The sequence below is a fragment of the Tetrao urogallus genome (genome assembly GCF_951394365.1).
Source record: "Tetrao urogallus genome assembly, chromosome: 12".
NCBI classification, from domain to species: domain Eukaryota; kingdom Metazoa; phylum Chordata; class Aves; order Galliformes; family Phasianidae; genus Tetrao; species Tetrao urogallus.
In genome coordinates, this window is record NC_136825.1 from 16,166,286 (window position 1) to 16,194,098 (window position 27,813).

Below are 27,813 nucleotides of genomic sequence, written 5' to 3' on the forward strand. Positions count from 1 at the left end.
CAGCAAAACACGGTGCCTGCATAGAGAACAGATGCCACTGCTAAGGCCAGGTCTGGGAGCAGCTCTGCAGACTGCCGTCCTGCTGGCTCACCCGCAGCAGCAGATCAGTGCGTGAACCCAAGCGCGTTTTTCCTAACCTCGGTCAGGCCGCAAGTTCCTTTAGCAGAGGAAGCAGAAGCGTCTTGGGGTGCAAAGAAAGGCACGTGATGAGAAAGAAGGCTCCGTGCAGCAGGGCTCTGCCACAGCTCCTGAGCCTCACTCAGCCCCTCTCCAGGGCCGCCCTGCAGGCGTTGCACGGTGTGACCCGGGGCCAGGTGTGAGCCCAGCTCCCGTACGGACCGCCCTCGGCGGATCTCCGTACCTCGTCTCACACTACGGCTCTCCGCAGCACGCGAGCGCATCCTTCGCTCGAAAAGGGCTTCCGTCGCACACCGTGAAACGCCAATCTGTCTCTTATCTCTCACGTCAGCCCTGGTGGATGCCGAGCACCGCTCGCGTTCACGGGAACGCCAGGGCTCAGCCTGCGGCAACCGCCGCCTCAGCACCCAGCGCTGCGATGCCGAACGAGGGCTGCGGGGAAGGAGGGTGCCGGGCTACAGCTCGGGAGGCAGCGAAGGGAGAACGGCAGAACGCCGTGCGCTCCCGGTTCCCGCCCAGCAGCTCGCGCCTCAGAAGGCGCGCGGGACCGTGCGCGAGCCCAACGGCTCCCTGGGCGCGAGCGGTTGGTTATGGGCGGCTCGCCGGGCGGGGCAGCGCCGCTCAGCACCGGGCACGGCTGTGGCGCCCCCCCGGCCGCGGCTCATGCGCAAACATCGCCCGGGGCGTCGGCGCGGCGGTGTCGCGGGCATGGCGCAGCGCGCGCTGCCGCTGCCCCGGCAGCAGTCCTTCTCCCCGCCCGTCGTTCCCAACCCCTTCGTCCACCCGGGCGGACCGAGCGCAGGGGACAAGCTGCGGGTAAGGCTGGCGGCGCGGCGCGGAGCCGGGATCCGAGCCTCCCGCCGCGGCGGCCTCGGCGCGTCGGAGCCCGCGGATCGTCGGCGGCGGGACGGGCGAAAGCCGGAGGCCGCGTTGCGAGGACGGCGCGCCGTGCCGCGTGTGACGGCGGGGCGTCCGGAAGCCTCGCTGTCCGTTAGGCGTCGTACAGCCGGCAGCCCGCTCCGCACCGTGCGCAGCCTGCAGCTTCAGCCTCCTGTGCGGGACCGAACTGCGGCTGGTTTGCACCGTGACTGCAGATAACGCGCTGCTCTTAGGGAAAACGGAACGCCTGCACCCTGCGTGAGCGGCCGCAATGCGTTGCTGTGCGTGGTGTCGGCACCGCTGCACGGCGGGCTGTCGGGGGCTTGTGCGGTGAAGAAAGCGAACAGCTTCTGGGCATTGATTTTGAAACAGCTTCGTTTTAAGAGCTGTACTCAGTGACATCTCCGTGAGGACGATGAGCACATCGCTGTGTAGGAACTCACGGCAAATTTCTGCTGGTTGTTATGAATAAATATTTTATGTTTCATATAGCTCTTCTGAAAGTTATAAACAATGTTTGCCCTGAAGGAAGCTGGGGAGAGGAAATTTGAGGAACCTGGAAAACAGTTTCAAATCTCTTTATCCCTTGTTTTACTGGTGGCCTCAGACACATCTCAGATGCATCTGATCCCTTAGCTGCAGGCATGAAGCCCGGGTACTGATAGCAGTTTCCTAATGAGGTTCCAGACACGGACAGTGTGCTGGCTGTTCTTTGCAGGGGTGCACAACTACTAGTGCATACTACTTTTAGGCTCTGATTGCCATTTTAGCTACCACAAATATATCTTTTCCTTCAGGAAGAAGGGATGAAAATCATGGGATGTTTTAAAGCAAAGTACATTCCACACATAGCTCCACAGCGCAGCAGGAGGGAACGGCGCTCTGCTGGGGCAGGGACTGGAACCAGTGAGCTGTGATGCAGCTTTGCAGTCATTGCTGTTGACTGCGGCAGTGAAAGGTTATGTGGTTACAGGCACCTTGCACAGAAAGAGCTAGGTGATCCCTCATTTGGGGAATAGTGCTTGAGATGACTCAGAGCAGTTCTGTCTTTGTGACTACTGCATACAGAAATGAGTGACTCGGGTCCTACTCAGTAGTTGCTGAACTTTGTACCTGTGTTCTGTACATTTTTCTCTAGCACTTTTCTATCCTACCTTGACCTTTCTCTTTTCTGTCCTTTTTTTTTACCCACCTCTGCAGCTGATGGAGCAGAAATCAACTCTGCCTCATTACACAGTGACCTAGAAAGCTGACAGCCTGCATCAGCACATCAGCACCACCTGTGCATCTGCCTAAAATAGATTAATGAATTTATTAAAGTTTTGAGGGAGGAACTGTTTTGCTTCTGCTACCGCATCCTTGTTTTTCATTGTAGGTCAGTGCACATTCAGTCCTTTTTTTTTTTTTTTTCCCCATAAAGGAAAAAGATCGTTTTAGTGCAAACACGCTAATCCATGCTTACACCTCCTATTTCATACTACAGAATACAACTGAACTGTTGAACTGGATTTATAGATCCCACTAGAGTGGATGCATGTGATAGGGAATATCTGATTTTGAGAGACTTGCTACCTGAATTCTTCATGTTTACTGTGTCTGGCACCAAAGAGGGTAGGAGCAATAAGTGCCCAAGGCCAAATCTCTCAAGCCCAGCTGCTGACATTAGTCCTTTCGGTATTGTCCATGAAGTTACTAATGCACTTCCCTGACTACTTATATACAACTTTAATGTTAGAATAATTGTATGCTGCAAGAAGCAAATAATCATGCCCAGCTTATGTGGCAGCGCTTACAGATCTTAAGCTGCAACACCTTCTCCTTATCCTCATTTACAGTGTACCCACTGTCAAGTTTGATAGGTGGTCACTGTGCCTTTTGCAAAATGTGAGAGAGCCCCAAAGGCCCAAAATTCCTCTTAGTCCCTGTCATTACAGTTGGGTTTAGAAGACTAAGGCCAGAGCCTCTTCTGGATGTTGACAAGAGAACAGTAGGAGGACACGAGAATGGAACTGGAAAGGAGTTGAGGGGCAGAACTGTGAGGAAGAACTGTGTTGATGAAAGTTAGATCCAAGCTAATATATTCAAGAATTGGATTAGTAAGACTCGAAGATGCTTATATTGCAAATGTACTAAAATAATTTGTTGCTTTTGAAAGAAAAGAGGTATTAATTAATACTCATAGTTCAAATATTTAAGTTGCAAACGATTTTGTAAAACTTATTCAAAGCCTTGCTTTTCCTGTACAGGAAGTAGTTGTTGCTGAAAAGCCTACTAAAAAGGCTGATTTTGAAAGAGGAGCTCTGTTGTTCAGTTGTGGTAAAGCTCACAAATTAATTATCTGATCTGATATGACATACAGAAACCCATGTGTTCCTTCACCATATTCAAATCCACTGGTTAGCTGTTGGCAGTTTGTGACTACAGATCCGTAACAGATGACTCAGTAATTATTTGAATAGAACTGGTGTAAAACTTAAGGTTAAAAGTCATGAGTCAGATTCTTTTTGTCGTTTTACACAGGCTGATACCTCACCCAAAAACAATTGAATAGCAATGCAGACTTCCTGGATGAATTCACAAGGTGTGTTACAGCATCAGAAGTTCTGTAGAACAGTGGATGTTACTGCAGAACTGCAAGCTAAGTGCTTATCAAAATCTGAAAGCTGAAACTTAGATATTATTGAATAACTTTACCATATTTGAATTGATGGAGCTGTCAATCAGTGGCTGCTGGTACAACCAAATGCTAAGTTTTGAGGAGCACTGTGCAAATGTAAAAAAAATGCCCACTCCAACAGTTCTGCATGGGCATGTATTGTTTTGTGCCATGTACGCACACAGAGCAGCTCACAGCCTGCCAGGAAAGCTGCACTGACTTCCCCAGGCTAAGGCAGCTCACCTTCCACCCAGGCTGTGCTTGCTCAATCTGTGTAGCACTGCTGTTGTGCCACAAAGGACAGCCTTCAGGATATAGCTTCTAAAGTAATTTACTGGGGTACAAGAATAAAGAATTTCTTCCTGCCCTGCCCTGCACTACAACAAGCTGTTAACAACCTTGTACCAATACACCTTTTTGCTGGAGCTGTGCATGGGGGAAAAAAAAAAAAAAAAAAAAAAAAAAAAAGCAAGCTAAAAATTCCTTCTTGGGGGCTGGGGCTAATATTTGAGGATTATTTGCAACCAGGGCATGTAAGTGGCTCTCGTGCCTCCAGCTCCCCATATAATTGCATTTGGAGAACTGACCAGCAGTGTGAGCCTGGGTCTTTCTAGACTGACTTTGGTACCTAGCTTGGAAGGCTGCAACCATAATAAAACTCTCCCAAAAGTTTGCTTCAAGTTAGAAATGGTCTCCTGATTGCGAGGAGGAAAGGAACTATGATTTTTCAGCTTATTCTGAAAGATTAAAGGAGTGCTAGGGCAGAAGTTAACAGCCAGGATGCTTAACGCAGACAGGAGACAAGAAGTTAGTCTTCCTAGTAGCTGGGTTCTACTGTCTGTGTAGTGCAGGCTGTGAGCAAACTGCTTCCAAAGGCAATCAGCCTAGAACTGCTGCTGCAGCTCCTAGGGCACTGTAAGGTCTGAACCCATGCCTTAAAATACGAGTGTGGTTTTACTGAGAACTCCTGTTTGCCTAATGGGAAATGAAGTCGCGTTGCCTCTGCGCTGCTGCGAGCCGTAGCAGTGAGAATCGCTCACAGCAGTGCTGTGGCTCAACACAAAATTGTTTTTAAAAGGTTGAAGTGCACTGTGATCATCTTAGCAATCCCACTTGGCTTTTAGACAGATGGTGGTTGGTGATAGAAGCTCTGTAGTGGAGGTGCACAGCAGCTGGTCAGACTCATCTGACCTTGTTGTATGCTGCAGACCAAGTCTAAGTATAAACTATGGCAAACTCTGATTACCTTCTCTGTTAACAACATCCAAGCCAAAAACCCAAATAATCAGATGTTCCACTTCCAGCTGAAATGGTAATCTGAAAATATATTTTGAAATGCTATGAGTGACTAAAGTTCCCTGTATGAAAACTGGACTCATTAGTACTAGCATACATTAAGACATATAGTAGTAATTTCTGTGTTTTAAAATTCATAAAATGCAACTGCATAGATATTTATTTGTTTTGATGCCATTTCTTCAGAATTTCCTCTCTCTTTTTCCAGCTTGTTCTTCTGGGGATTATCTTGCTACCTCTTCGTGCCATATGTATGGTAATCCTTTTACTGCTGTCCTGGCTGTCTGCATCAGCTGCAACTTTCCGTCACACTGGAGGAGCATCAGTGCCACTTAAAGGATGGAGAAGGTAACAAGTGACCAATATTTGTTGAGCTCTATGTTTGTGGGCTTTTTTAATAACACAAAGTCAGTGTCCAAAGTATTTTTTTCCTCACACTCTCTTCCTCCTTTTGATTAAAGAGGAGTCCTCTGTCAAATCTTATTTTTACTGTTGCAGGGGAAGCAGTTTTTTGATGAGAGTATTTTACAACCATAGCGAAGCTTTTCAATAAGTAAATTTTTGAGTTCCTTGAGACTGAGATACATCTTTATAAAAAGCATTATTAACAGACTGTCAGTAAGCCAGGACTTATTTCAGTAATGATGCAAGTAGGAATATTTGAGAAAGAAAACTATTTTAAAAAGTATTTGGTAATGTTACTTAGCTGAACGAAGCTTTGCGAACGAAATTAGCTTTGACAGTTTCTCTCTTAGCTGTGATGCTAAGGAGGAGTATTCTAAAGCTGCCTTTGTGTGTTCTGGTTTTAGTCACTCAGCTTCTGGGTCTCTTCTCATTGCAACACTTTGCAGCTACGTGCAGGAAGAGGAGACACACGAAGTGAACAGTAACCAGGCCAAGAAATGATAGTCCCACTGAGGGAGCTCGTCCCATTTATGTTATTTAATCTTACATGATTAAAAATGATCAAAAAAGAACAGAACTGGAGTGATGTATGTTCTCACAACAGTGATGCTGAATCTGCTAAGCACTTATCCTGCCCTCCCAATAGCATCGTGCTAAAGTGCTATAAAATACAGCAGGAATAATGGCATACCTGGGGAACAGGGGGGAACTGTACCGGAGAAGATGCTTTACATTGTCTTATCTTTAAAATCGTAAATACAATATTGTAAATGCCAACATTAAAAAAAAAAAAAAATAGCCTCCAATGCTCTCCTTTCAAGTAGTATTGCTGTCCTGTGCCTGCCCACAGTGCTGGTGAGAGCTAGGTATTTGTTCAGAGTACTAGCTGTAACCTGGATGATGTTTTTGTGTTTCTGTTCACAAGGAGGATGATCCAGACAACCCTCTCATGCCTAACTCGTACCCTGTTCTTTGTAATGGGTTTCCAAGTTAAAGTAAAAGGGAAAGTGGCGAGTCTACAGGAAGCCCCAATCTTTGTTGCAGCTCCTCATTCAAGCTTTTTCGATGCCATTGTTTCTGCCTTAACTGGAATGCCATCAATAGTATCTAGAGCAGAGAACCTTTCAACTCCGGTATTTGGCAGTAAGTATTTATGAAAAAATAAGATGTCTTATCTCTGAAACTGATGAAGGAGCAGGCTTTTTCAATCCTTAAGTTCCAAAGATACTGATTATTTTCAGTGAAATCACTGGGACAGTTTGTCTTTCTGAGTTGGTCAGAGTATGCTGTTGCCTTCCAGGCATGGAATGTAATACCGTTTTAAATGTACTGTACATTGAAAACATGTTTCATAGCATCTCAGAATAGTAACTTTCTCTGAAAGTCTCTCAGTAGGTAGCTTTAATAATCTGGCTGCTGTTTTTTAACAGTACGGCCCATAAACATAGAGTGAAGATTGTTTCAAAACAGACTGGAACTACATCAGTCTGGAAAATATCATACTCATAAGCTTAAACTTACAGCACTGCTATGTTGGTTTTTTATTTGTTTTTTAATGATAGTCAAACAAGGAAGGAACAAAAGAAAAGTTACTGAAAAAGGAAATGCAGAGAATGGAAAAGATCAGCTGAATCATGCTTCTGTTATTTTCTCCTCCTTCTGGAACACAAAGGAATCCCAGTTTGCGTTATTACTAGAATCAGCATCAGGCTTTCTGCTTGCTATATCTCTCTTAGGGCTGTTAAAATAATAAGCCAACAGTAACCCCAGACTGAACTCAGTAGGCTACATAGACAAGTGTCCTGGTAGGAACTGAGTGTGTATTTATCTTTTTTTAAAAGCACAGGAGTGAGACACAGAAGATAATTCTTTCCCAACCTTCTCATCCCATCTCAGTATGTCCACACCTTCTGATACAGACCTCATTAAATTAGTTGTGCTTATCTAGTTGGTTTGTTGGTTTCTTGGTGTGTTTTTTTTCCATGTACACACAAGTATGCTTTGTAACTGCAAAGGGACTTCCTACTTCTTGGTTGTGGGCTCCGACTGCTTCTTTGTTGCAGTCTGCATGATTTAGGCCCAAGTGAGGCCCATGAGTGGGTGCCTGGTCAGGTCTGTTGCACAAAACTATGGGGAAATGCTCCGTGAAGGATAACAGCCCTATTAGTAGAGCATGCTTGAGTGAATTTGGTATGTTTAAACCTACTGCCAAGCTCCTCAGCTTACAGTTGTATGTTTTCTGTGTCTTACTCTTTTGCAGAATTAGGACAATAATACTTATCTATTTAGTTTGAAAGCTTTTTGTGCAGAGTTTGTCTCCTAGTGCGAGAATTCCAAGCTTTTATTACAAGGTTGCCTTGAACGTGTGCAAAACAAATAAAATTTGATCTCTTTCACAGCAATTTTAAGTTCCCTCCAACCTGTAGCAGTTTCTCGTCAAGACCCCGATTCACGTAAGAATACAGTCGCTGAGATAAGTAGCCGGGCATTGTCAAGAGGCCAGTGGCCACAGGTAATAAATATACCACTGCTCTTCTATAATATATCCATATACCCTGTGCATCATAGTGTCAGGCAGTGCCTAGCTGAATAGCATCTTGGCATCTCAGATCAGCTCTCAGGTCTATACCGGTTTAGGAAAGGAAGAAAAGAGGCTGATCCCCCAGGAAATCTGGTCATGACATATGAATGATTTCAATCCAGACAGTAAAAATTTCTGTTCTAAAATGCAAATGCTCTTGAATTTCTTTTCCCAATTTTTACTCTTAACATACTGCCTTCACAGTAGCATTGGTATATGTGAATCACTATTCTCAGGACAGCATGTGTGAGAAGCTACATCACAGAGCTGTGCTTGTAACAGTTGAGGAGTAATCCAGGTTGTGCAGGCTCCATTACCAGCAGTACTTAAGCTTAACACACCCATTTCACATGTGATAAACAGCTGAGCTGAAGGTCAGTTTACTCTTTGGGTTAATAATGCAGTACAAACAAAGGCTTTTAGATTGGTCTGAATTGTGGAAAGATTTAAATCTGGAAGCACCAGTTCTGCACACTGTTTCTCATGGTCATTCCTCAGCAGCAAGCTGCTGTTGTGCTTCTAGGCCTTGGCTGGCATTCCATCATGAAGACTTAAAAGTTCCTGGGACAGGGGTTGCTCTGAAGTAGAAAACAGTTGAGGCAGAAATGCTGCTCTGATAGGCAGAAGTCTGGGATGGAGATCTGCATCCACTGCAAGAGGAAAGACTTGGCAGAACTATAAACTTACTAACATCTCGTCTAGCAGCGCTCTCCTGCGCTCTTCCATTGCATTGACTGTGGTCTCATGCTGCCTCCATTACTTTTCAGCTTGTCAGCTGTGTGGAGGGTTTTAAATCTCTGTGTGTGAAAGCTAGCAAGGCTTTTCTCTTTTTTTTTTTTTTGGTAATACTATTCTTAGAAACTACACTTATGTTTATGATTTGCTAAGCTGTTATGGATTAAATGATTCCAGGAAATAATCTCTGCTGAAAGCTGCATGGGAAGGAAAGGGGAGCTGGCTTTACACTAATTCTGCCTCTGTGCTATGGCACTAATATTGTATGATTCAATATCCAAGATTTTATTTTATTTTTTAGCAACTTGATCACAAGATGATGTCTGTGATATCCTCCTCAGAGTCTGCATTCTCTTAGCACAATAGGAAAGGACTAGCTGAGTTCCCAGTTCCTTTCTCCTAAAATCAAAACACAACAGGCTAGGCAACACTTGTGCTTATTAATAGCATGAAGTCCTGAGTACTGCTTCTCCCGACTCTGTACCAAAACAAAAGGGGAAGGAAAGTATGGTTCAGACACTGATTTCTTTCCCAGGGTTTATGACATATGGCTGAATAGAAGCATTTCTGTTTTTATGTCCGTAGCAAACAATTTCTGATTGTGGAACATGCAGTGAAGGACTAACTGTAAAACAAATTGTGTAGCTGTGTCTGTTGTACTTAGCACAGCCAGTGTCTCTTTTGTTTAGCCGTGACCCATTCGTTCATACTGAAGTGGGAATAGACCCTGAACAATTCTGATCCAGACCAGTTCTTGTGCTGAGATTTTTTAGAATGCTGCTTATGGTCAATCCTGTATTGATATAAGAAATATAAAGCTTCTTTGTATTCTAGAGGGAGTTGAATTCAGTGTGTCACACTGCATTTAATCCAGTATCTTTCAGAATCTAATTCAGAGTGCTTCTGGGTGTTCAGTGTGTCTGAATCATTCAGAGGTCGTGCAGGGTGTGACACTACAATAGTTCTGCTTAAGAAATACACCTGTGCTCCACCTTTTGCTCCTACCCCTTAAACCATGATCTTCTTATCACAGCTAGCATACTCACTCATGCTCATAGCATCTGTGCCTTTTAATGTTTGGGTACCTCCTGCACTTCATGTCAGCCCAGACTCTTGATGTTTATATGGTAAGATATACAGTCCTCACATTATTAGCAACACTAAACATTTCAAGTCAAACACTGGAAGCTTTTTGTACCATAATTCTGAACTGATAAAGGCCATTCCCCATATTTCTCTCTTTAAAAAAATACATTTGTCTCCAAGATAAATCAGGTTGTTATTACTGTGGGCATCCTTCACTAATTCATTCTGTTCTTGTTGAGACAGTAATGGTAATCTTGTGATGCAGTGTAACATATCACAGAGCTTGCATAAACATTCAGCCTTCCTGTAACCGATGCTGAAGTATAATCCTTCTATGATGTGTATATATTTGCTTTCTTTCTCTTTAAATCCAAGATACTGATTTTCCCAGAAGGCACCTGCACAAACCGATCTTGTCTGATCACATTTAAACAAGGTGAGAGATTTTGTAGTATTTCTGGTGGAAAATACTGTATGAAATACTGATCTGGTAGCTCTAGTAAGGCCTATACTTCAGCAGATACATCACAACAGCATTTTACTAATGTCTTATATTGTTAAAGCTTCAGTATTGTAATAATGACATTTCAGTGGCATTAAGCCCACTGTTTTGCACTGTCATTTTACTTTTCTCCCTTTTACTATCTTATAGGATGCAAAATATCTGTGATGCATTCTTAACAATGAAAGATGCTTGATAGCATCACTGACTGTTGTGCATACTGATAGTTGTGCTGCACTTCAGTTATAGCCACAGTGCTCTTTCTTACTGTTGTACAGTTTCTTTGGTAGCAAAGTTACAAAACCAGTGCTACGTGCTCAGATCCATATCACTTACTAGGAAATGCCCAGTAGCCTTGTGAGAATCTAATCTTTTTAAACAAATGATGACCACTGGGCAGAAATGCATAGAAAATCAGTTTGAACAGTCCAGGAATCTGAGGCAGTTTTCTCCCTGAAATGGAGTTGAGCTGTTTTCTGTTTTGACATCTTGTTAATTGCAGTGATGATGTTATGGAAAGAGAAAAATTCTTTCCATTCTTCTGGTCTTTTAAAAAATTTCTCCTTCCTGATATCATGTCTGATGTGAATCTCTTAAAACTTCTAATTGCTGTATAAAGCTCAGCCTTAAGAACCAATACTAATTTGTGGTTGCAGGTGCATTCATTCCTGGAGTTCCTGTGCAACCTGTTTTGCTCCGATATCCCAACAAGCTGGTATGCAGCACAATTTTGTACTACTAATCTGGAGGTCAAAATATTGACTTCAAATGTATCTAAGCTAAATATTTTGCTTTGGCAAAAATCTGAAGAATTTATCATCCGAGTTTTAACACTGGAGGATTCCAAGCCTCCCAAGAATCAGATGGACTAGTTGCTATTCTGATTGTGAGAAAATTACTTTTGGGCTTCTCAGCTGCAGTAAAATAAGAGGAAGTGCAGAGAAGTATTGCAGCGGAAGTTAGAAACTTCCTACAAAGCCACAGAGCCTGGACTTTGAAGTCTGAAATGCATGCTGCTTCCTTACCAGTCATCCTTTTCTGGGTTAAGCTTAAAATACTCTTACTGCAAAAGGGTTTTCGGAACAAAAGCGAAGCTGAACCATGCAATGCTTCCAGCACCCCCCTTCCTTCAGGCAGCTGAGGAGGGCAGCTTTGCAGATGGTTCTCTTTGTGCAACTTTTCTTGTTTTGCTGGATACATGTTTGCAGTCTTTGCCAAGTACAGGACTTGAGCCATATGGCTCTGTTTCCCTGGCAGGTGTAATACCAGGATATGAGTCTAGCAGACTGTTATTTAGTTTTTTATTTCTTCTTCATCCAAAAAAACCCAGGCCTGACCAAAAGAACAAAAAGACCAACATTTTCATTCCTAGTGTCTTTCAAGATGAAAAACAAGTGATTATTTTTATTTATGTTGATTCCCTTGTAAAATCCTTTTGCAGTTCTGTTTCTAAACAGTGAACCGCTGAAGGGATTGATGCATTTTACCAGAAGGATTTAAGGATCTGCAGTATACATTGTAAGAACAATATCTAGGAAGCAATAAACATAGAACAAGAAGGAAAAAAAAGCTCAAAAAGCAAAGAAAAAGCATGATAGATTACCTATGCAAAGATATCCCTGAAAGCTATTTCCAGAGTATTTCTGAGGGTGCCTTTCTAAGTGGACTGGCAGAGTTTTCTGAAGAAGTCTTATTAGATGCTCTTCTACTTTTCTGCTGTTTCAATTAGAATGATGTAAGAAGCCCAAATAACCACTTAATTTTAATTCCCAATTATTCTTTTTTTCCAAATTTTTAAGGCAAGGAATCCTAGTTGTATTTACACCTTCATTTTCTCTACAGGACTATAAAAGCATCATCTGCTCTTACTAAGCTTATGCTTGTCTTATGCTGTAACCTTTCTGCATTTTAACTCTCATCTGTTTCCTCAGACATTTCTGTTTTAATTTTTTCCTTAGGATACTGTGACCTGGACATGGCAAGGCTATTCACTGTAAGTTTCTTAATCCTATTGAAAATTGCATGGATATTTTTCTCCTCATTACTAAACAGTCTGCCAGATAGATTGGGCTAAGCCAGGGCATGTGATCTCCTAGATCTCTTTTTATGAGGGGAAGATATTTGATGTAATGCTGTAGGTATCGTATCTGAATGGACAGAAAAGGAATTTGCAAATGAGAAAGTGTTATTTCTAGTTCTGCCACTGTTTTGTTCAGTTTTCTCTGCTGTTCTGCACATCACAACAGGAAAAATTTGAAATGATTTTTTTTTTTTAACAATCAGTCAATAGTCATCAAAACCTACAGACGTTAACAGTTCACTACATGATATGCAAACAAGAAAAAATAAACGTCATTTTATACCCTCAATTTATTCATTCCTCCACCTTTTTTGAAGAGTCACACGATAGTAAGTGGCTGTGGGCAACACAATGATTATTATTTCCCCATCTTTCTATTCCGATGCCTTGGACTCTTCAGATTGTCATTTTTGCTGGACTCAACAAAAGCAGTTGGTGTTTGGAATGTCAATGAAGAAGCTAAATTTATAGTATCTGACATGGAAACAGAAAAATGCTTCAATAGACCATTTAGGCTGTGTATCTCTGCATTTTTTTCCTCAACATGGGGGGCCTTCTAATATGCTAAAATACTCTATTTTAAAGAACTCTTCGAACCAGTACAGAAAATATTAAAATTGTCTGGAAAACACAGCTTATGAACATAAAAACATGATATGGATTTATGTGGGTTCATACACCATGTTTTCATGTGGAATATGTAATGTATCAAAGTGCACTAATACTGATCTGTTAAGTGACCAACATTTTAAGGCATATCATTTGGAGATATATCTCAACTAGTGGAGTGGATCATAAATGCCTTGTAAGGCATCAGTAGTTACTGCCAGCACCTGCAAACTCGGACATTTTGAAAAGCTGACCTACACGAAAATGTTCATCTTACTGAGTTCCCTAAGATATTTGTTTAATTATTATTGTTGCTGTTATCAGCACTTATCAGCATGCTGATAGTAATGCATATTGCAAATTCAGTAGCATAGTATTGATTACTCCTATGAAGCATTTATGGTGAAGGCTGAAAAGGAGCTACATCTTTAGCTGTGAGAGAAAAGGCAGACCTGGCACAGTCTCTGTAAAACTTCCTGGCTATTGTACCCAGGCTGGACAGCACCAGGCTCCTCGTGGAAACCTCCTGACCCATTTCTGCTTTCCCTTATTGCTTCTTCCCCTTCATTTTTGTGTCATACTGAGAGGCATGCCTAAAATTATGGAACAGGAAATCAAGCAGTAAGGTATTCCAGCAGAGAGAAAGGATCGCTTCGATTTTCCCTTTCTCTTTATTTTCTCAAATGCACAAACAAAAGGCTTCCTGAAAGCTTCCTACTACAATTTACATGACGTAGAGAGCAAGTGTATATTTCTGCTTAAAAATGATAGTGAACAAACCAGAAATTGAAGTGACTGTGCTTACCCTTTTCCCCAGCAGGTTCTTCCTCCCCCTACCTCTTAATATTAAAATTTCACCTTACTGCAGACCTCAGACACACTGGCACTTTGTGAACACATTTGTGCAAACGTTACTATAATTTGCAAAATGGCCAGCAAAAATTTACAAATCCTTGCTTCAGTTCTGCTTCTGCTTCTGCTTCAGAAGGAAGTTACTGGTTGTTTTGCAGATGTGAGAATGCAGGATACAGAACTAAAGCTGCTGCTTAGAATCAAAGCCCTTAAATCTTCAAAATCCATTATGTGTTCACATCCTTAAAGATTAAGAAACTTATATGTATTTTGCTCACCAAAAAATTGTGCAGTATTGTTGATAAGCATGACAACTGATAACAAGTTGCCTGCCCAGTGAGCAAGCAGCAGATATATGCAGGAGCCTTATAGAAAAAAAACCTCCAATGCAGCATTTCAGGAAGCTTCCACATACTTAAAATCCTTGTCCAATATTGGCTGTGTTTCATCTGCTGACATGCAAATACTTTGTAAAACATAATTTTAAATTCTTCCTTTCTTTTTTCCTCTCCTGCAGAAAAGAGCTGTGCATAATGACACTGTGTCAGCTCTTTACAAGAGTGGAGGTTGAGGTAAGAATCAGAAATATCTTTCTACTCAGATTCAGTAGCCACAGAGTTTATACTTTAGCATAAATACATAATCCACATTATTAATCATTGTTAGTGAGCAGTAAACAGCTGTGTCAGCAACAAGAAGAGAGTCATAGTGAGAATATTTTGAGATTTGTTGGCTAGATCTGTGTATCACTTAGCCTGATGAGTTCCTCAATAAAAGCTGTCAGAAATACTTTTATTTTTAAAGCACTGGAAAATCATTGCCAACTCACTGGTTACAAATTTATAACAAATATAAAACATTCTATTAAAGGCAACTTCACATTTTTTTACCCTACCTTCTTATTTCCCTGCTCTCTTGAAAGCATCCTTGTCTTACTCACCACCTTCCCAGACTGAACACTAAAGGGTTGCTGCAAGTAAGAGCTTACTTAGGGACTCTGGTGTTTGTACTGGGAGAAAGCTGAGCCTCGTATAATGAACCAGTTTCCTTGATCATTAAGGTCAGCTGCACGACACAAAGACAGATAAATGACAACTGACACAACATATGCACTTCATATATCAGTACACTTACTCTAACAGCTTGCTGCCTGTCAGAGTCAGCATTCAGAACGCAGTAGTGAGGAGAGAGATAATCGAGGTATGATCAGTTTGCTGTACTTCACATTCCTGAGCAGACCACAAAGATTATCCGTATGGATTATGTCAGTTTAGGGACCTGAGCATTGGGAGACATTCAGATAGGTTTTGCTGTTTATTTGCAAAACACAGAGTTCAGTAAAGTAATGCTCTGAGCACAAGCTGTGTTACTGCTGCTAACAATTAGCAGTAAACTCTTTGTTGTGAAACAGAGAAATTCTTTTCAGGGGAACATCTTGTATATTATAATACGTGCAGTAGACAGATTAACAGAATATGTACTAAAGATATAATTCTCTTTATGATTTTGTACGGAAGGATACATCTGTGCCATTCATACAAGTGGGAACAAGAAACAATTAATGGAGCCCTTCTATTAGAATGTTTATTTCCCCCTGATTCAGAAAGGAACTCAAACTTGTCTGTTAGAAAATTGTGTTCCCACAGCGAAACTGAAACGTGAAGAAAGATGCAGCTTTCACAGCAGTACGTGTCACCAGAGTGGAAATAACTGCTTAGCATCAGTACAAAGGTTTACAAAAGGCCAAAATTGAAGGGACAGTTTTACCCAGAGAGGGAGGAAATGACACTATTAGTGGTCACTAAGTAGTTCACTTTTCAGCAGCGAACACTTCAGTTACTACCACATACTGTGAACAAGCTGCCTCTCTTCCCATTGTGTGTGTGTTGCTCTGGCTCTACCTACAATGCATGGACAGTGATGTTCCTGTAGTCCAGGAAGGAATTATGTGTTTCTAGATACGGCCTAAAAAATTGTGTATATTGGTGATTAGCTGATAAAACTGGCAGTGAGTTTTATGTCTGCCAAAGGTACAGCATTTGGCAGATTCCATAGGAAGAGAGACTAAGCCAAAAGCAGATCAGAGAAGTGTTTCTGCTACTGAAAGGGCTGGGAAGAATCGTTCTTACAGGACTGCATTTTGACAGCAAAGGTATACTTAGCAGTCATCAGCAGATAAGCAGCTGGGTGTGTGTGAGATCCTGCATGCCACCTCAGAAGGACAGCAAACCAAATTCATCACCTCCTGCTGTAGTTTCTGGCAAACTGGTTTAATCATTAATGTTAAGCAGGTTTCTTAAATGAGATGTTTCAGCTACCAAAAATCTAAATTGCGGTCTGAGGAAGACCTCAGCCTCTGCTGACATAATGACCGCCTTCAAGAGCAGGAACCATGTTTGCATAGATAAACTTCTCAGAATTATGATTTCATCTCAGCCAACGATAACACAGTTCTCTGTGTTTGTACAGAGTGCCTGTGCTTCTTCAACCTAAGAGCTGCATGACTTCTGCAGGGAAGTTGTAATAAGCCAGAATCTGTGTTAGAATTAACAGACCTGGTAGCTGCTTGTAGAAGGAATGAAATCTCAACACTTTGTGTAAGCAGCTGGGCCCCTGCTGTCCTTACCAGAGAGAAAATGCCCAGCTACAAATAGAAAAGTGTCATGGCTATTTGATAGAGAAATTATTCCATAAATGTCTGGATTTGGTCATAAAGAAGCAGCATTCCTTGAAATCAAAGGCAAAGGCTGTCCAGGATGGACTGTATTTAAATAGGACTTAGGTACCAATATATTGATGCATCACCAACAACTAAAATATAACTGAAGAAACACGTTGACACATAGTAACTGTGTCTTCCGCTGAACAGCGTGCAGCATCTTAATGATTCTAGAATAGCTATACTCTAGGATTTAAGGGCAGGATTGCAGGGTGAGAAGTAACAGAATTGAAATAACTGATAATCGTAACTGAGAAGAGGCACAGGAAACAGAGCTGCAGGCAAACACTGTGTCGACTGAAGAAGGACCAGAATACACATCCACACAGTACTTTGCAGACAGATGCCATTTGTGGCATGGCAGATAGTAACTCACCTACGGTACATTGCTAGCATAATACTACTCCAACGTCTTACAAAACAACATTGAATAAGTCCTTAACAGTAAATGTGTCATGTAGATATCTGGGGTAGATATCTTGGTTTGCAAGGCTTGTGAAATTCTGTACCAATTTGGTATTCTCATAATTCAGAACTAAGATTCCTCAGCATTTTCACCACAGGCTAGAAGAAACTTACAGAAAACTTACCAGTCACATCCTGACAGATGCAGTTAATGTGTACCAGGTGTAACTGCAGCATGTGTGAAAAAAACAAACAACACACTGTAAATCTTATACACATTTTTCTGGTATATAACATCAATTACAAAGAATCTTTGAAAAGAATTTCAGACTCGTTCTTACAGACGTAGTGTTTAAACCTCCTATGATACATGCATTTACTTTCTTTGGAGTTCTGATTTTTATTTTTTATAGCTGCTTCTATCAATCTCTAAGAGGCAGTTTGGACTAAAATCTTACTTGTGTGGCTAGTGCACTTTGAATTGTTCCTAAGGCTCTTGAGACCTCTGGTGTCCAGCTCTGTCATTGCAAGGCTCATTTTTTTCCCCTCCGTTTTTCTCATTGCAAAGACTAACAGGAAGTTGTCCATTTTGTTAACAAAGTTCTGACTACTGAATTGATTGGATTACTCATCTCTTTCAGTTTCTGCCTGTTTATGTTCCTACTGAGGAAGAAAGAAATGATCCCATTCTTTTTGCCAATAGAGTCCGACAAACCATGGCAACGTATGTAATGTCATGAACAAAATCTTTGAGAACGTTTCTTTCATACCTATCCACCTTCCTTCTCTAGATGTCTGTGTACAGCCCAGCCATAAAGTACACCAAGTACCCTGCCCCACCATTCAGTCAGGTCCTAGGTACTGTATGAAGATGTCCAATTCTTGTACCAAAACACCCTTTGATTGGTCTTATGTGGAGCATAAAGAAGGCTGCCTATGTTGGAACATAGTATGTTTGATACTTGGAATGCTGGAATAAAATGCTCCCTTACTTGCTTGACAAGAGTAAGGATGTGGTTTGTTCTCAGAGGCTACTGGGTTGCATTTACAAAACTGTGAATATGAAAACATCATGAAATTACTGTAATGTCATTTCACAGTGCTGCTTCACAGAATGCATTGCTCTATGCTGCCTGCATCAGAAAAAGAACAAATTATCACTTGTTTTGTATATTAGCATTAAGGCAAGTTGTGGTGGTGAGAACAGAAACAGTCAACTAAAAGTTATTTTAGTGTAAAACGGTGATTGTCTTTTTCCTTCATTTCCTTAATTTTGTTTCAGTGCTTTGAAGGTGCCAGTCACTGATCATACTTTTGAAGACTGCAGACTGATGATTTCAGCAGGACAGCTGACTTTACCCATGGAAGCAGGGCTGGTGGAGTTCACCAAAATCAGCAAGAAGCTCAAGTAAGGGAAGTTAAGCTGTTGATAAGGGAAATGCTGCAGTTGATAACAGTGTACAAAAAAACAAACTACTTGATGAGCAACCTGGTGTGGCTGTGGTCAAATCTGAAGTCTGTGCACAGTGCATCTAGACTTGCTATGTGTGCCACACATCCATCTATACAACTCTGTCTGGAAAAATCTTCAATAGTTACATGGCAATCTTAATTATTCCAACCAAGGTGCAAAGCTGTATTTCTGCGGAGATCAGATGCTTTGCATGTTGTAGCAATAACAGTGTTTGCACAGAGAGTTAGCTAATAGAGCTGATGTATATTCCATGCTGCTAAGCATGGAATATCACACTTGCACATGATGCATAAAAATAATGCTATACCTGAATTTATGGTAATGAAAACTGGACTGACCTGATGATAATAGATTTAGGAAGTTACTCTAAGGAATTCTGATATACCCAAGTATAGAACTGTCTGCTTATAATACTAATAATCGTGGGGGGGCAGTCCTTAATTGCTGATTTCATATAAAACATCAGCCTGGATGTACAGCATTTAGAAATACCTCTTCTCCTTCATGTTTGCTTAGCTTAAAATGGAACCATGTGAGAGAGCAGTTGGATACCTTTGCTGCTATTGCAAGTGCTTCCAAAGGGGGAAGAATTGGAATTGAGGAATTTGCAGAGTACTTGAAGCTGCCTATTTCAGATGTCCTCAGAGAGCTGTTTCTACTCTTTGACAGAGTAAGTAGTCTGTTAACTGACTAGAAATCTTGTTTGCAATGTTTTGTTAAGAATTACATACAAAAAGAATACTTGTTTTGTTACGTCAAGCTTAGTAAACACTTCTTGGCTAGCAATTCGTACAGGATAGATAGTTGACTCATACAGTTACCTTTGTAAGTTTGAGTGAAAAGAAAAGTTGGTTGGTTTGTAGCTTGTGAAATTACAGTTATCTCTTGGAAAGCTACAGCATGAAGATTACCATCTTCATGCTGCTGGTGGCTGAATATTTCCTTTTGCCTATCCCAGATTTTGAGTTCATTTACATTCTAACTGTTTAATTAAGCAGTGTAGTTGTAAGTAGATAACTTAAGGCAGATTGAAGCTTAATAGACTGTATAGAATCTGAATCATAGAATTGCTCAGGTTGGAAAAGACCTTAAAGATCATCAAGTCCAACTGCAACCCAACCATACTACTCCAACTCTAACAACCCTCCGCTAAATGATATCCCTGAGCACCACATCCAAACTGTTTTTAAACACGTTCAGGGATGGTGACTCAACCACCTCCTTGGGGAGCCCATTCCAGTGTTTAACAGCCCTTTCAGTAAAGAAGCATTTATGCTGTGTTTGTGAAAGGTTCTATTATACATTCTGAAGACTCCTATTGCCTGTCTTCAGCCATAAAGAAGGAATGTACAGGTGCTAATCTGATTATTTAGGCTTTTCTCCATAGTCAGTAGTGATCTGTTTCATGTTATACTTCTCCCTGAAAGATGGGAAAACTTGCTGTATGAATGTGCTCCCTCTGTCTACACCAGCAGCCCCAGTGATTAGAGCATAGTGTACAACTCGTTTTTCTTTATGCTACAGTGCAAGCAGCATGCTTTATTAGAAGTGCTTATAAACTCAAGTTTGCTTCTTGGCTTGGGAGCTTTCCTAACACAGCATCATTCTTCCCAATCAAGTTAACTTTAGCAGTACACTTGGCACTAGGAGGGCATTTTGTTGTACATGTTGATTTAAACTTGCCAGATTTTTCCAAATATAAAGGACTTACAGACTCTAAAATAGAGATATATATTCCTGTAAAATATATTCCTGTATTTGCTGAAGGCATAGAAGCTCTAGCAGATAAGGTACTCATCCTTTCCCTGGTACTATCTCCTCACCTTGTACGACTGGCTCCTATGAACGCAAAACTGAGTTCTGAAGCACAGCACAAATACAAGACAAATACAGTGTGACAACCAATGTAACTAATGGCAGTGAAGACTCTTTTCAACTCACCTATCTGGCATAACTGCTTCAGTGACTAGAATTAGCACACAATTAACATACAATTCATTAGAAAGCTAAAGACATAAAAGTTTGCAATCACAGTCAAGACTTTAGTAAGCTGTCTTAGTGTTCATCTATAGGGAGATCTGCTTTACTGAGAAGCAGTCACACTGCCAGGGGTCTTTTCTAATTATTTCAATTATAACTTCTGCTGTGTGGCTTTCAGCATCGTCAGGTTTTGTGGGTTTTTGTGTTGTTGTTTTTTTTTTTTTCAACAAAGATTTATCAAATGTCATAAAGCTAATTATGCAGAGAAGAAGAAAAACAGGAATGTCAACGGCAGACAGAAACTACTGAGATCTGCAGTATTTCTGGCCTCTGGAGTCATGCACAGGCATGATTAAGCATGTAGATTAAGCTGTGTTTTGTCCACACCCAGCTCATACACAACACAGCTTTGGAGAGCTACAGAAGTGCAAGATCTCTGAGTGACTCCCTTCGAAAATACTTGTGATGTTCCTTGCTAAGGCTTTGCTGAGCGGAGGAAGTGGTAGTGGTCAAGGAGAGAGCCTTGTACGCGGCCTGGGAGGTCTCCTAACAGGAGGCAGACATGGAGGAAATCTTGGAGGACTTGTTGGAGGTCTTGTGAATTTGATAAGTGAAGCAGCAGCTCAGTATAATCCGGAGCCACCACCACCTCCTCGCAGCCATTTTACGAACGTGGAAGCTTACGAGAGTGAGGAAATTAGACAGTTCCGTCGCCTTTTTGCCCAGCTGGCTGGAGATGATATGGAAGTGTCTGCTACAGAGCTAAGAAATATCCTGAACAAAGTGCTTTCCCGACATCAAGACTTGAAGACAGATGGCTTCAGCTTAGACACGTGCCGCAGCATGGTAGCTGTCATGGATACCGACACAAATGGCAAACTGGGCTTTGAAGAGTTTAAGTACCTGTGGAACAACATCAAGAAATGGCAGTGTGCGTACAAGCGCTGCGATACCAATCAGTCCGGCATTCTTGAGAGAGCTCAGCTGCCAGCAGCCTTGCAGGCTGCAGGGTTCCAGCTGAACGAACAGCTCTGCCAGGTGATCGTGCGCAGGTATGCCAGCGAGGATGGCAGCATGGATTTTAACAGTTTCATCAGCTGCTTGGTGCGACTGGACAGCATGTTCCGGGCCTTCAAGGCGCTGGACCGCAATGGAAATGGGCAGATCAAAATGACCATTGAGGACTGGCTGCAGCTGACCATGTACTCGTGAAAGCAAAGCAGAAGAGAATAAGCTTCATTTGAAAGATATAGATGGAAGACTACAATGCTGTTGTGTTATAGAACTGTAGCCGTTGCTTTATTCAAAGGCAGATATAGCTAAAGATATTTTGCTTAGCTGTGATTCCTCTTATGTATGCATTAGCCTGCTTTTCTGAAGTTGTGTAAGTTGTCAGTTGTACAGATGCTAAGAAAATTATCTCTAGACCCTGAAATGAGGAAATATGTTGAAGGATCAACGCTTAGTTACTTCTTCACTAAATGTGGGCTTATAAAGGAGTTTAAGTATTATATAAAAAACTGTAAGTTTGGTAGTATTTTGTGATATTACTGTGCCAATTTGTCAGCATTCACTAAGCTGAAATAAAGCTGTGCTTGCCTGAAGGCAAGTCACTAGTAACGTTCAGTAGATGGTGATGGCTTAATGGCTTAAATGGTGTGGTTATTTCTAAGCAGGGGGATAAACATTAAAGTTGCAGTGACTATAATGACCAATTAATATTTTGCTTCCTTCCCACTACTTTTTCGTGCTGGTCTGCTGAAATAAAATCTGTGTGGTATTGTCAGTTCTACTTGCTGGCAAAGACAAAATTACAGGTAACAGGCTACCTTAACAACCTTTTTCTCCTTCTGCAACTCTATTACTAGTCTTTTCTCTCTCCTTGAAGCCTTAATATAGTTATAATGAAAACAGCTTAAAATATTGCATTTATATTTAGCTTGCTGTAACAATGTAGTCACACAGCAGCCAGCCAACAAAAATCTACTTGTAGCTATCAGAGGTGACTTTCGTCAGAGTGCAGTGTCCCACTTGAGCTAAGCGTGCAGTTTTGAGATGTCAATTTTTGAGTAATAGAACGAGAAATAACACGAACTGTCAAAGGCACGCTATTTCTGAAATAAGGATTATGTGGATGATGACAAGCAGCTTTTTCACTGTGGAGTGGCAAGGAAGGTTTCTCTGCAGGGCTCTGCTGCTTTAAAAGAAAATTGTCTAGGGCGTGTGCTGGCTGATTGGAATGTGAAATGAGGAGTGGAGCAGCACAGCCTGCGCAAAGACTCCAGACGTAAGAGCCCATGTGCCTCTTGCCCTCCTCACGGAGGTATCAGTGACTAATGGAGAAATACCACACAGTATCTGCAGGGCAACTGAATACTAGAATGGGGTTCTGTGGTTTGATTTTGTTTCTAAATTTCCATAGCTTTGATTTCTAAATCTTACAGTCAGCAATTAATATTTCCCAAGCTGATGAAACCTCGTTGCTGCTATGTTTGCAAAAGCCTTTTAATTTTGGAAAAAATAACTTACAACTTTTGCTTGGATTTTTTGGTTCAAAAAAAAAAACAACCTACAAGGTTTGCATCAGAATTTCCCTTTTGTTACTGGTTACAACTTGCATGTAGCAACAAGCAGCTGAAATTTTGGAGTTACAGCAATAGCTTCTTACATAATGAGCCTGGATAGGAACATGAGATGTGCAACTGCAGTTCCTCTCCAGGTGTTCCAGTTGCAGCTTCTCTGTAAGCAACTCAGGGTGACTTGGCTAATCAGAACAGGAACAAGTGGCAAACACATGAAAACAGGAAGAGGAAACTAGTTTCCTTTAAGAAAACAAGGTCTGTTGAGAATACACTATCCTTTGGATGTTTTAATGACATAAATACGAATTCATGAATGTTAATGTTAACTTCTGATATTTAGAGAATTAGAACTTAGCTGATGTTGTGTTTCCTCAACATATACTTGGGTGCATAGGGTGCAAGCAGAGCGAGGTATGTGTAGAACAACTATTGCAAGTCTTCTTTGCATTGATGCTACAGAAACATGGAGGATTTTCTAGCGTTTTCAGTTTAACAGCCCTGTGTTTGCAGCACCCTATCGCTTTCCCTTAACCAAAACACCAGAGCATCTGTAAGCTGGCCAACCTCTTAGGACTTAGTAGTAGTCACAACATGATCTTACAAGTAAAGTAACTTCATTCTCAAATGGCTGGAGTTCTCTGTGTCAGACTGCACTCAGTTTTGATTATTGGATTTTAATGCTTCAGCAAAAGTAACATGAACCTTATTAGCTCTTGTCATCTTTCTCTGGGTAGCCAAAGCTGTGTTTACTGACTTCAGGAGTAGTTTCTGAATGAAAACAGCACTTATGAGAGAATGTTGCCCTTCTCTAGCGATGAAAAGCTGACAATATATCCTTTGACATGCAACTATACCTTTGACATGCTACCTTCAAGGTAACTTAGATCTGTTCCGATTTTTGCTAAAACATTTCCTTAAAATCGTAGGTCTTCAAAATGTAGGATGTTCAAATGGTAGATGCCTTGAAAAAGATTGATTGGACCATCAGTGTAAAGAAAAAACAGTTATCTGTACAAACCAGTTCTGAATTGTTATTGAATGGTAACTAAAATCGAATCTTAGCAGTTTAAAATCCTGCCAAATGTGAAGCTTCCTGAAGTACTGAACGCACTGTGATGCTGATCAAGGACGATCCTAAGATCTAAGCTCAATATCAGAAATCCGTGTTTCACAGAACGCAAGACTTCCAAAGCACTCTACAGAACAGCCTCAGCATTTGTCCACTGGGGAGCTCCATATTCCACTATTCAGTAGGAGGAAACTATGAACAGAAAAGTTAAGACTGATATGCTAGAGTGGGCATCAGAAGCTGGTGGGAGAGCCAGGAATAGGATCAAGATCTGGCTGTACGAGACAGATTTACCCAGGAGACAGCCCGTCTTTTAATTGTGTTGTCTGTGCTGTTCTCAGACTTAGGGAGCCCACTCTTTTGATAAAAAAGAAATTCTTCTTGAAATGTACAGTGCATTATCCACAGAAGGAAATCTGCTTTATGTTTTTGTTTAATTTTAGAACGTTTTTGACGAGTGTCCTTTTGGTGAATATTCCAAACTATGGGCTACCAGTCAGGACAGCTGTGCTTTCATTAACTGTGTCCCATTGCAACGCTTACGGAGGCTTCTTCCCTACACTGGATGTTTCCTAAAACCCTCAAGAAACTTTCAGGGTGGTCACAGGAACATTACTGATTTAAACATGTATTTCAGTGGATTTCCTGTCTGGAAATATGATGCAGTTTACATAGAATTGATCACAAATCCCATCAAAGTAAAATTCAAGTGTTTTGTTGGAACGGCTTTGTAGTGAGCACGTTCAAATGTACTTTCAGATCAAAACTGCAATTATCAAACAGGCTGCTACAATTAATTAATTGCATTTCTGGCTTACAAAGTAGGACAATGTATTTGCCTCAAAATAGCATGTAGGGCAATGCATTTGCTTCAAAGAAAAGCTTAAGAGAGACCACATGCATCATCAGGCTGTACTTCTGCTGGCATATGTTTTACTGCTGCAGGTTCTTAGGAAGAATTAACTCCAGACAGACAGCAGTCTCAGTGTTGGCCTCTCTGTTCTGGGATGTTGCACTGTCTCTTGAGTTTCACTAAGTGCCAGCGCTCCACAAACTGTTACATTTATCTTTAGCTGGTGTATTCCAGTTCTTGTTCAGAAGCTTCTTGGAGGCCATATGCTAACAAAAGTCTCCTAAGTTGTTTCCAATCTTTTTTTGTTTGGGTGCTTATAAGATATTGGAAATATGTATATCCTACTTCATCCCCAGTAATATACAAATTTAGAAAGCTATATTTTCTGCAGGAAGAAATAATGATTTAATGTTGCGTGTTCCCTTAGTGCATGTGGTATATTTGATTTGTACAACCGCTTCTGAGGTGATATGCACTGTTAACTGTGACTCCTGCCATACATTTTTTGGTGACAGAATGGAGATGGCACCATTGACTTCAGAGAATATGTCATCGGCTTATCTATCCTCTGTAATCCAGCCAACACAGAAGAGACCATTCACATGGCATTTAAGGTAAATTCAAATTAGTGTAAATCTACAAGTCTGACAAATGAAGACTGACTGTAAATCTGTTAGTTTTCAAATCATAAGTTTATAGCTTCAATCTGATATGCAAATGTGAGTAATTCTCTTAAACCAATTGACATTTACACAGTGAAGGGGAGGCGGAGAATTACAGTCATCAGCTTCATAGAAAAGGGTTTGAAAAGCCATGTGAAGGCACTAATGAATATGGAACTTGGCAGGCCAACTCCGAAAATGATTCAGCAGCACTTGTGGGTTTTTGCCTGAGGTTTTTTTCTGCTGGGATTTTCAATGCCACATGCAGACAATAGATGGAGCAATATCCTCTGTAAGTCAAACACTCAATAGAGTCACTTTCTACAAAAATGAAGAGAAGGGAGGGAAATCAAAAAGGGGTATTTGGGACAGGCACATTCAAATTTCCGCTGCATCCAAGATCATCCATTTGCTTGTTCCATGGTTTTCTGATAGTTTGAGCTGTCAAGGAACAATACCTCCTTTCAGATTCCAAGTTCAGGCACGCAGTACACAGTCGGGGATGCCCACATTTTGAATCTCTGAACACTCAAATGCCCAGGTAACTTTTTCAGAGGATATTTGACACAGATTCAGATATTTTACCCACTATGTATTAAGATACAAACCACGTTCATCTTACACTGAATACGTTTTAGTATTCATTTTTATGGCAGTCCAGCATAGTCATTGGCTGCTTTACAGCTAAGTGTCACGGCTGCTCAAAGTAGTTTGTATTTCTGTTTTTTTTTTAATTATCTTAGATTCCTCAGAAGAAGCAAGTCTAGCAGGTATCTTTGATGTTTTGCATTGATTATAAAATGTGTAATCTGCTACAGTTCCTGACTTGAGCAGGAAATGACTAGGTCAACTGGTAAAAATTCCATTTTGGTGAACTGTGGGCTTTCTTTTGCTACTTGTTTTCTTTGGTACTAAATGCACTCTCCATCACAATGGGACTTTTTGCCCATAGCAATTACTTAAGAATTACAGTCATCCATTTCTTGTATTTCTCAAGGGGGTGATTCATAGCAGCTGCTAACTGTCACGGTGCTGGGAAGGATGGCACGATCAGTGTACATCTACTGCCTGCATTCCAGTCACCAAAATTCCTTTTCTAATTACAGTAATTCCTTAGTGGGTGGCAGGTCACATATACTAAAAGCTAGGTATTTTATGTCAGAAGATAAGCTATGGCAAATTTATCAGCTGCCAGGTATGCTGCAACTTAATGAAAAGGAAGACGACCTAAGGTATGCTTGCATAGAGTGGTGCAGCTCATGGTGACAAATAACATTAACCTTTGTTTATAAGCATTGGATAGGTTTTATTAGCTAGTGTTATAAGATTTGTTTGCTGTTGCAGGTTTTCGGCATACTTTTCCTAGTACAAAATATTCTGATCCTGACTACAGCATGTACATCACTGCTAAACTTCTGTCTAGTCTTATGCAGAAAAAGTGCATAAAAGCTCTTGTAAGAAAAAGTAGCTGAGATGGAGCCCTACTGTTCAAATACCAGTTGTTTGCAATTCACCTTTTGAATACTAGAAACCTAATATGGTGGCTGTTCTGCACACGGAAGGTTCACAGGCAAAGTAATGTTTCTGTGCATATGTCTTTTCCAGCTCTTTGACCAGGATGATGATGGCACTATAACAGAGAAAGAGTTTGCTTGTATCATTCAGTCAGCTCTGGGGCTGCCTGACCTTGATGTTTCTAACCTCTTTAAAGAAATAGATGCTGATGAAACTGGAAAGCTGTCCTATGGTAAGTTACGTCCTTTTATAACAGTACTCTTGATAGTCATACTGACAACTGAGAGTTCCCAGTGTCTTTTCTCCTCGGAAACATCTGATGGCTCTCATACACTGTTTCTGAAAGCTGTTGTAACACAGACGTAGGTACTTTGCATGCAGTGCTTGAGATGCTTTTGAAAAGCATAACTGGAGATCATCTTCATTTCCTTGGATTCTGTTGCTGCACTGTACTATCTGCGGGTTGGTTTTTTTTATTTTTCAGATGAGTTCAAGAACTTTGCACTTGAACATCCAGAATACGCCAAGTTGTTTACTACCTACTTAGAGTTACAGAGAAATCAGGTAGGTATGGCAGAGGAAGATGACAGCATTCAGTCATCTGAAGCCAAACACACTCCAATTAGAAAGAGTGCAGTCCTAGGCTCAGAAACAAGACCAACTGCAAGAAATAAAGTCTGTCCTGCAGACTGTGAAGAAGATAACTCTAGTACCTCAGACAAAAAGGATGACTGA

General features: G+C 41.2%; 2 protein-coding genes across 2 annotated transcripts; both read left to right on the forward strand.

The window, feature by feature from the left end:
* Nucleotides 1-846: 846 nt before the first annotated feature.
* LPCAT2 (lysophosphatidylcholine acyltransferase 2) lies at nt 847-27,813 on the forward strand (the record flags this gene model as incomplete). Its single annotated transcript, XM_079541593.1, has 14 exons — nt 847-954; nt 5,178-5,317; nt 6,300-6,517; nt 7,774-7,886; nt 10,152-10,212; nt 10,935-10,993; nt 12,237-12,271; nt 14,337-14,391; nt 17,585-17,667; nt 18,226-18,351; nt 18,934-19,087; nt 25,417-25,515; nt 27,169-27,310; nt 27,563-27,813. 14 exons carry the CDS (start codon nt 847-849, stop codon nt 27,811-27,813), a joined length of 1,644 nt encoding a protein of 547 aa, XP_079397719.1.
* On the forward strand, nt 20,771-21,609 carry CAPNS2 (calpain small subunit 2; the record flags this gene model as incomplete). Its single annotated transcript, XM_079541468.1, has 1 exon — nt 20,771-21,609. Exon 1 carries the CDS (start codon nt 20,863-20,865, stop codon nt 21,607-21,609), a length of 747 nt encoding a protein of 248 aa, XP_079397594.1. The 5' UTR covers nt 20,771-20,862.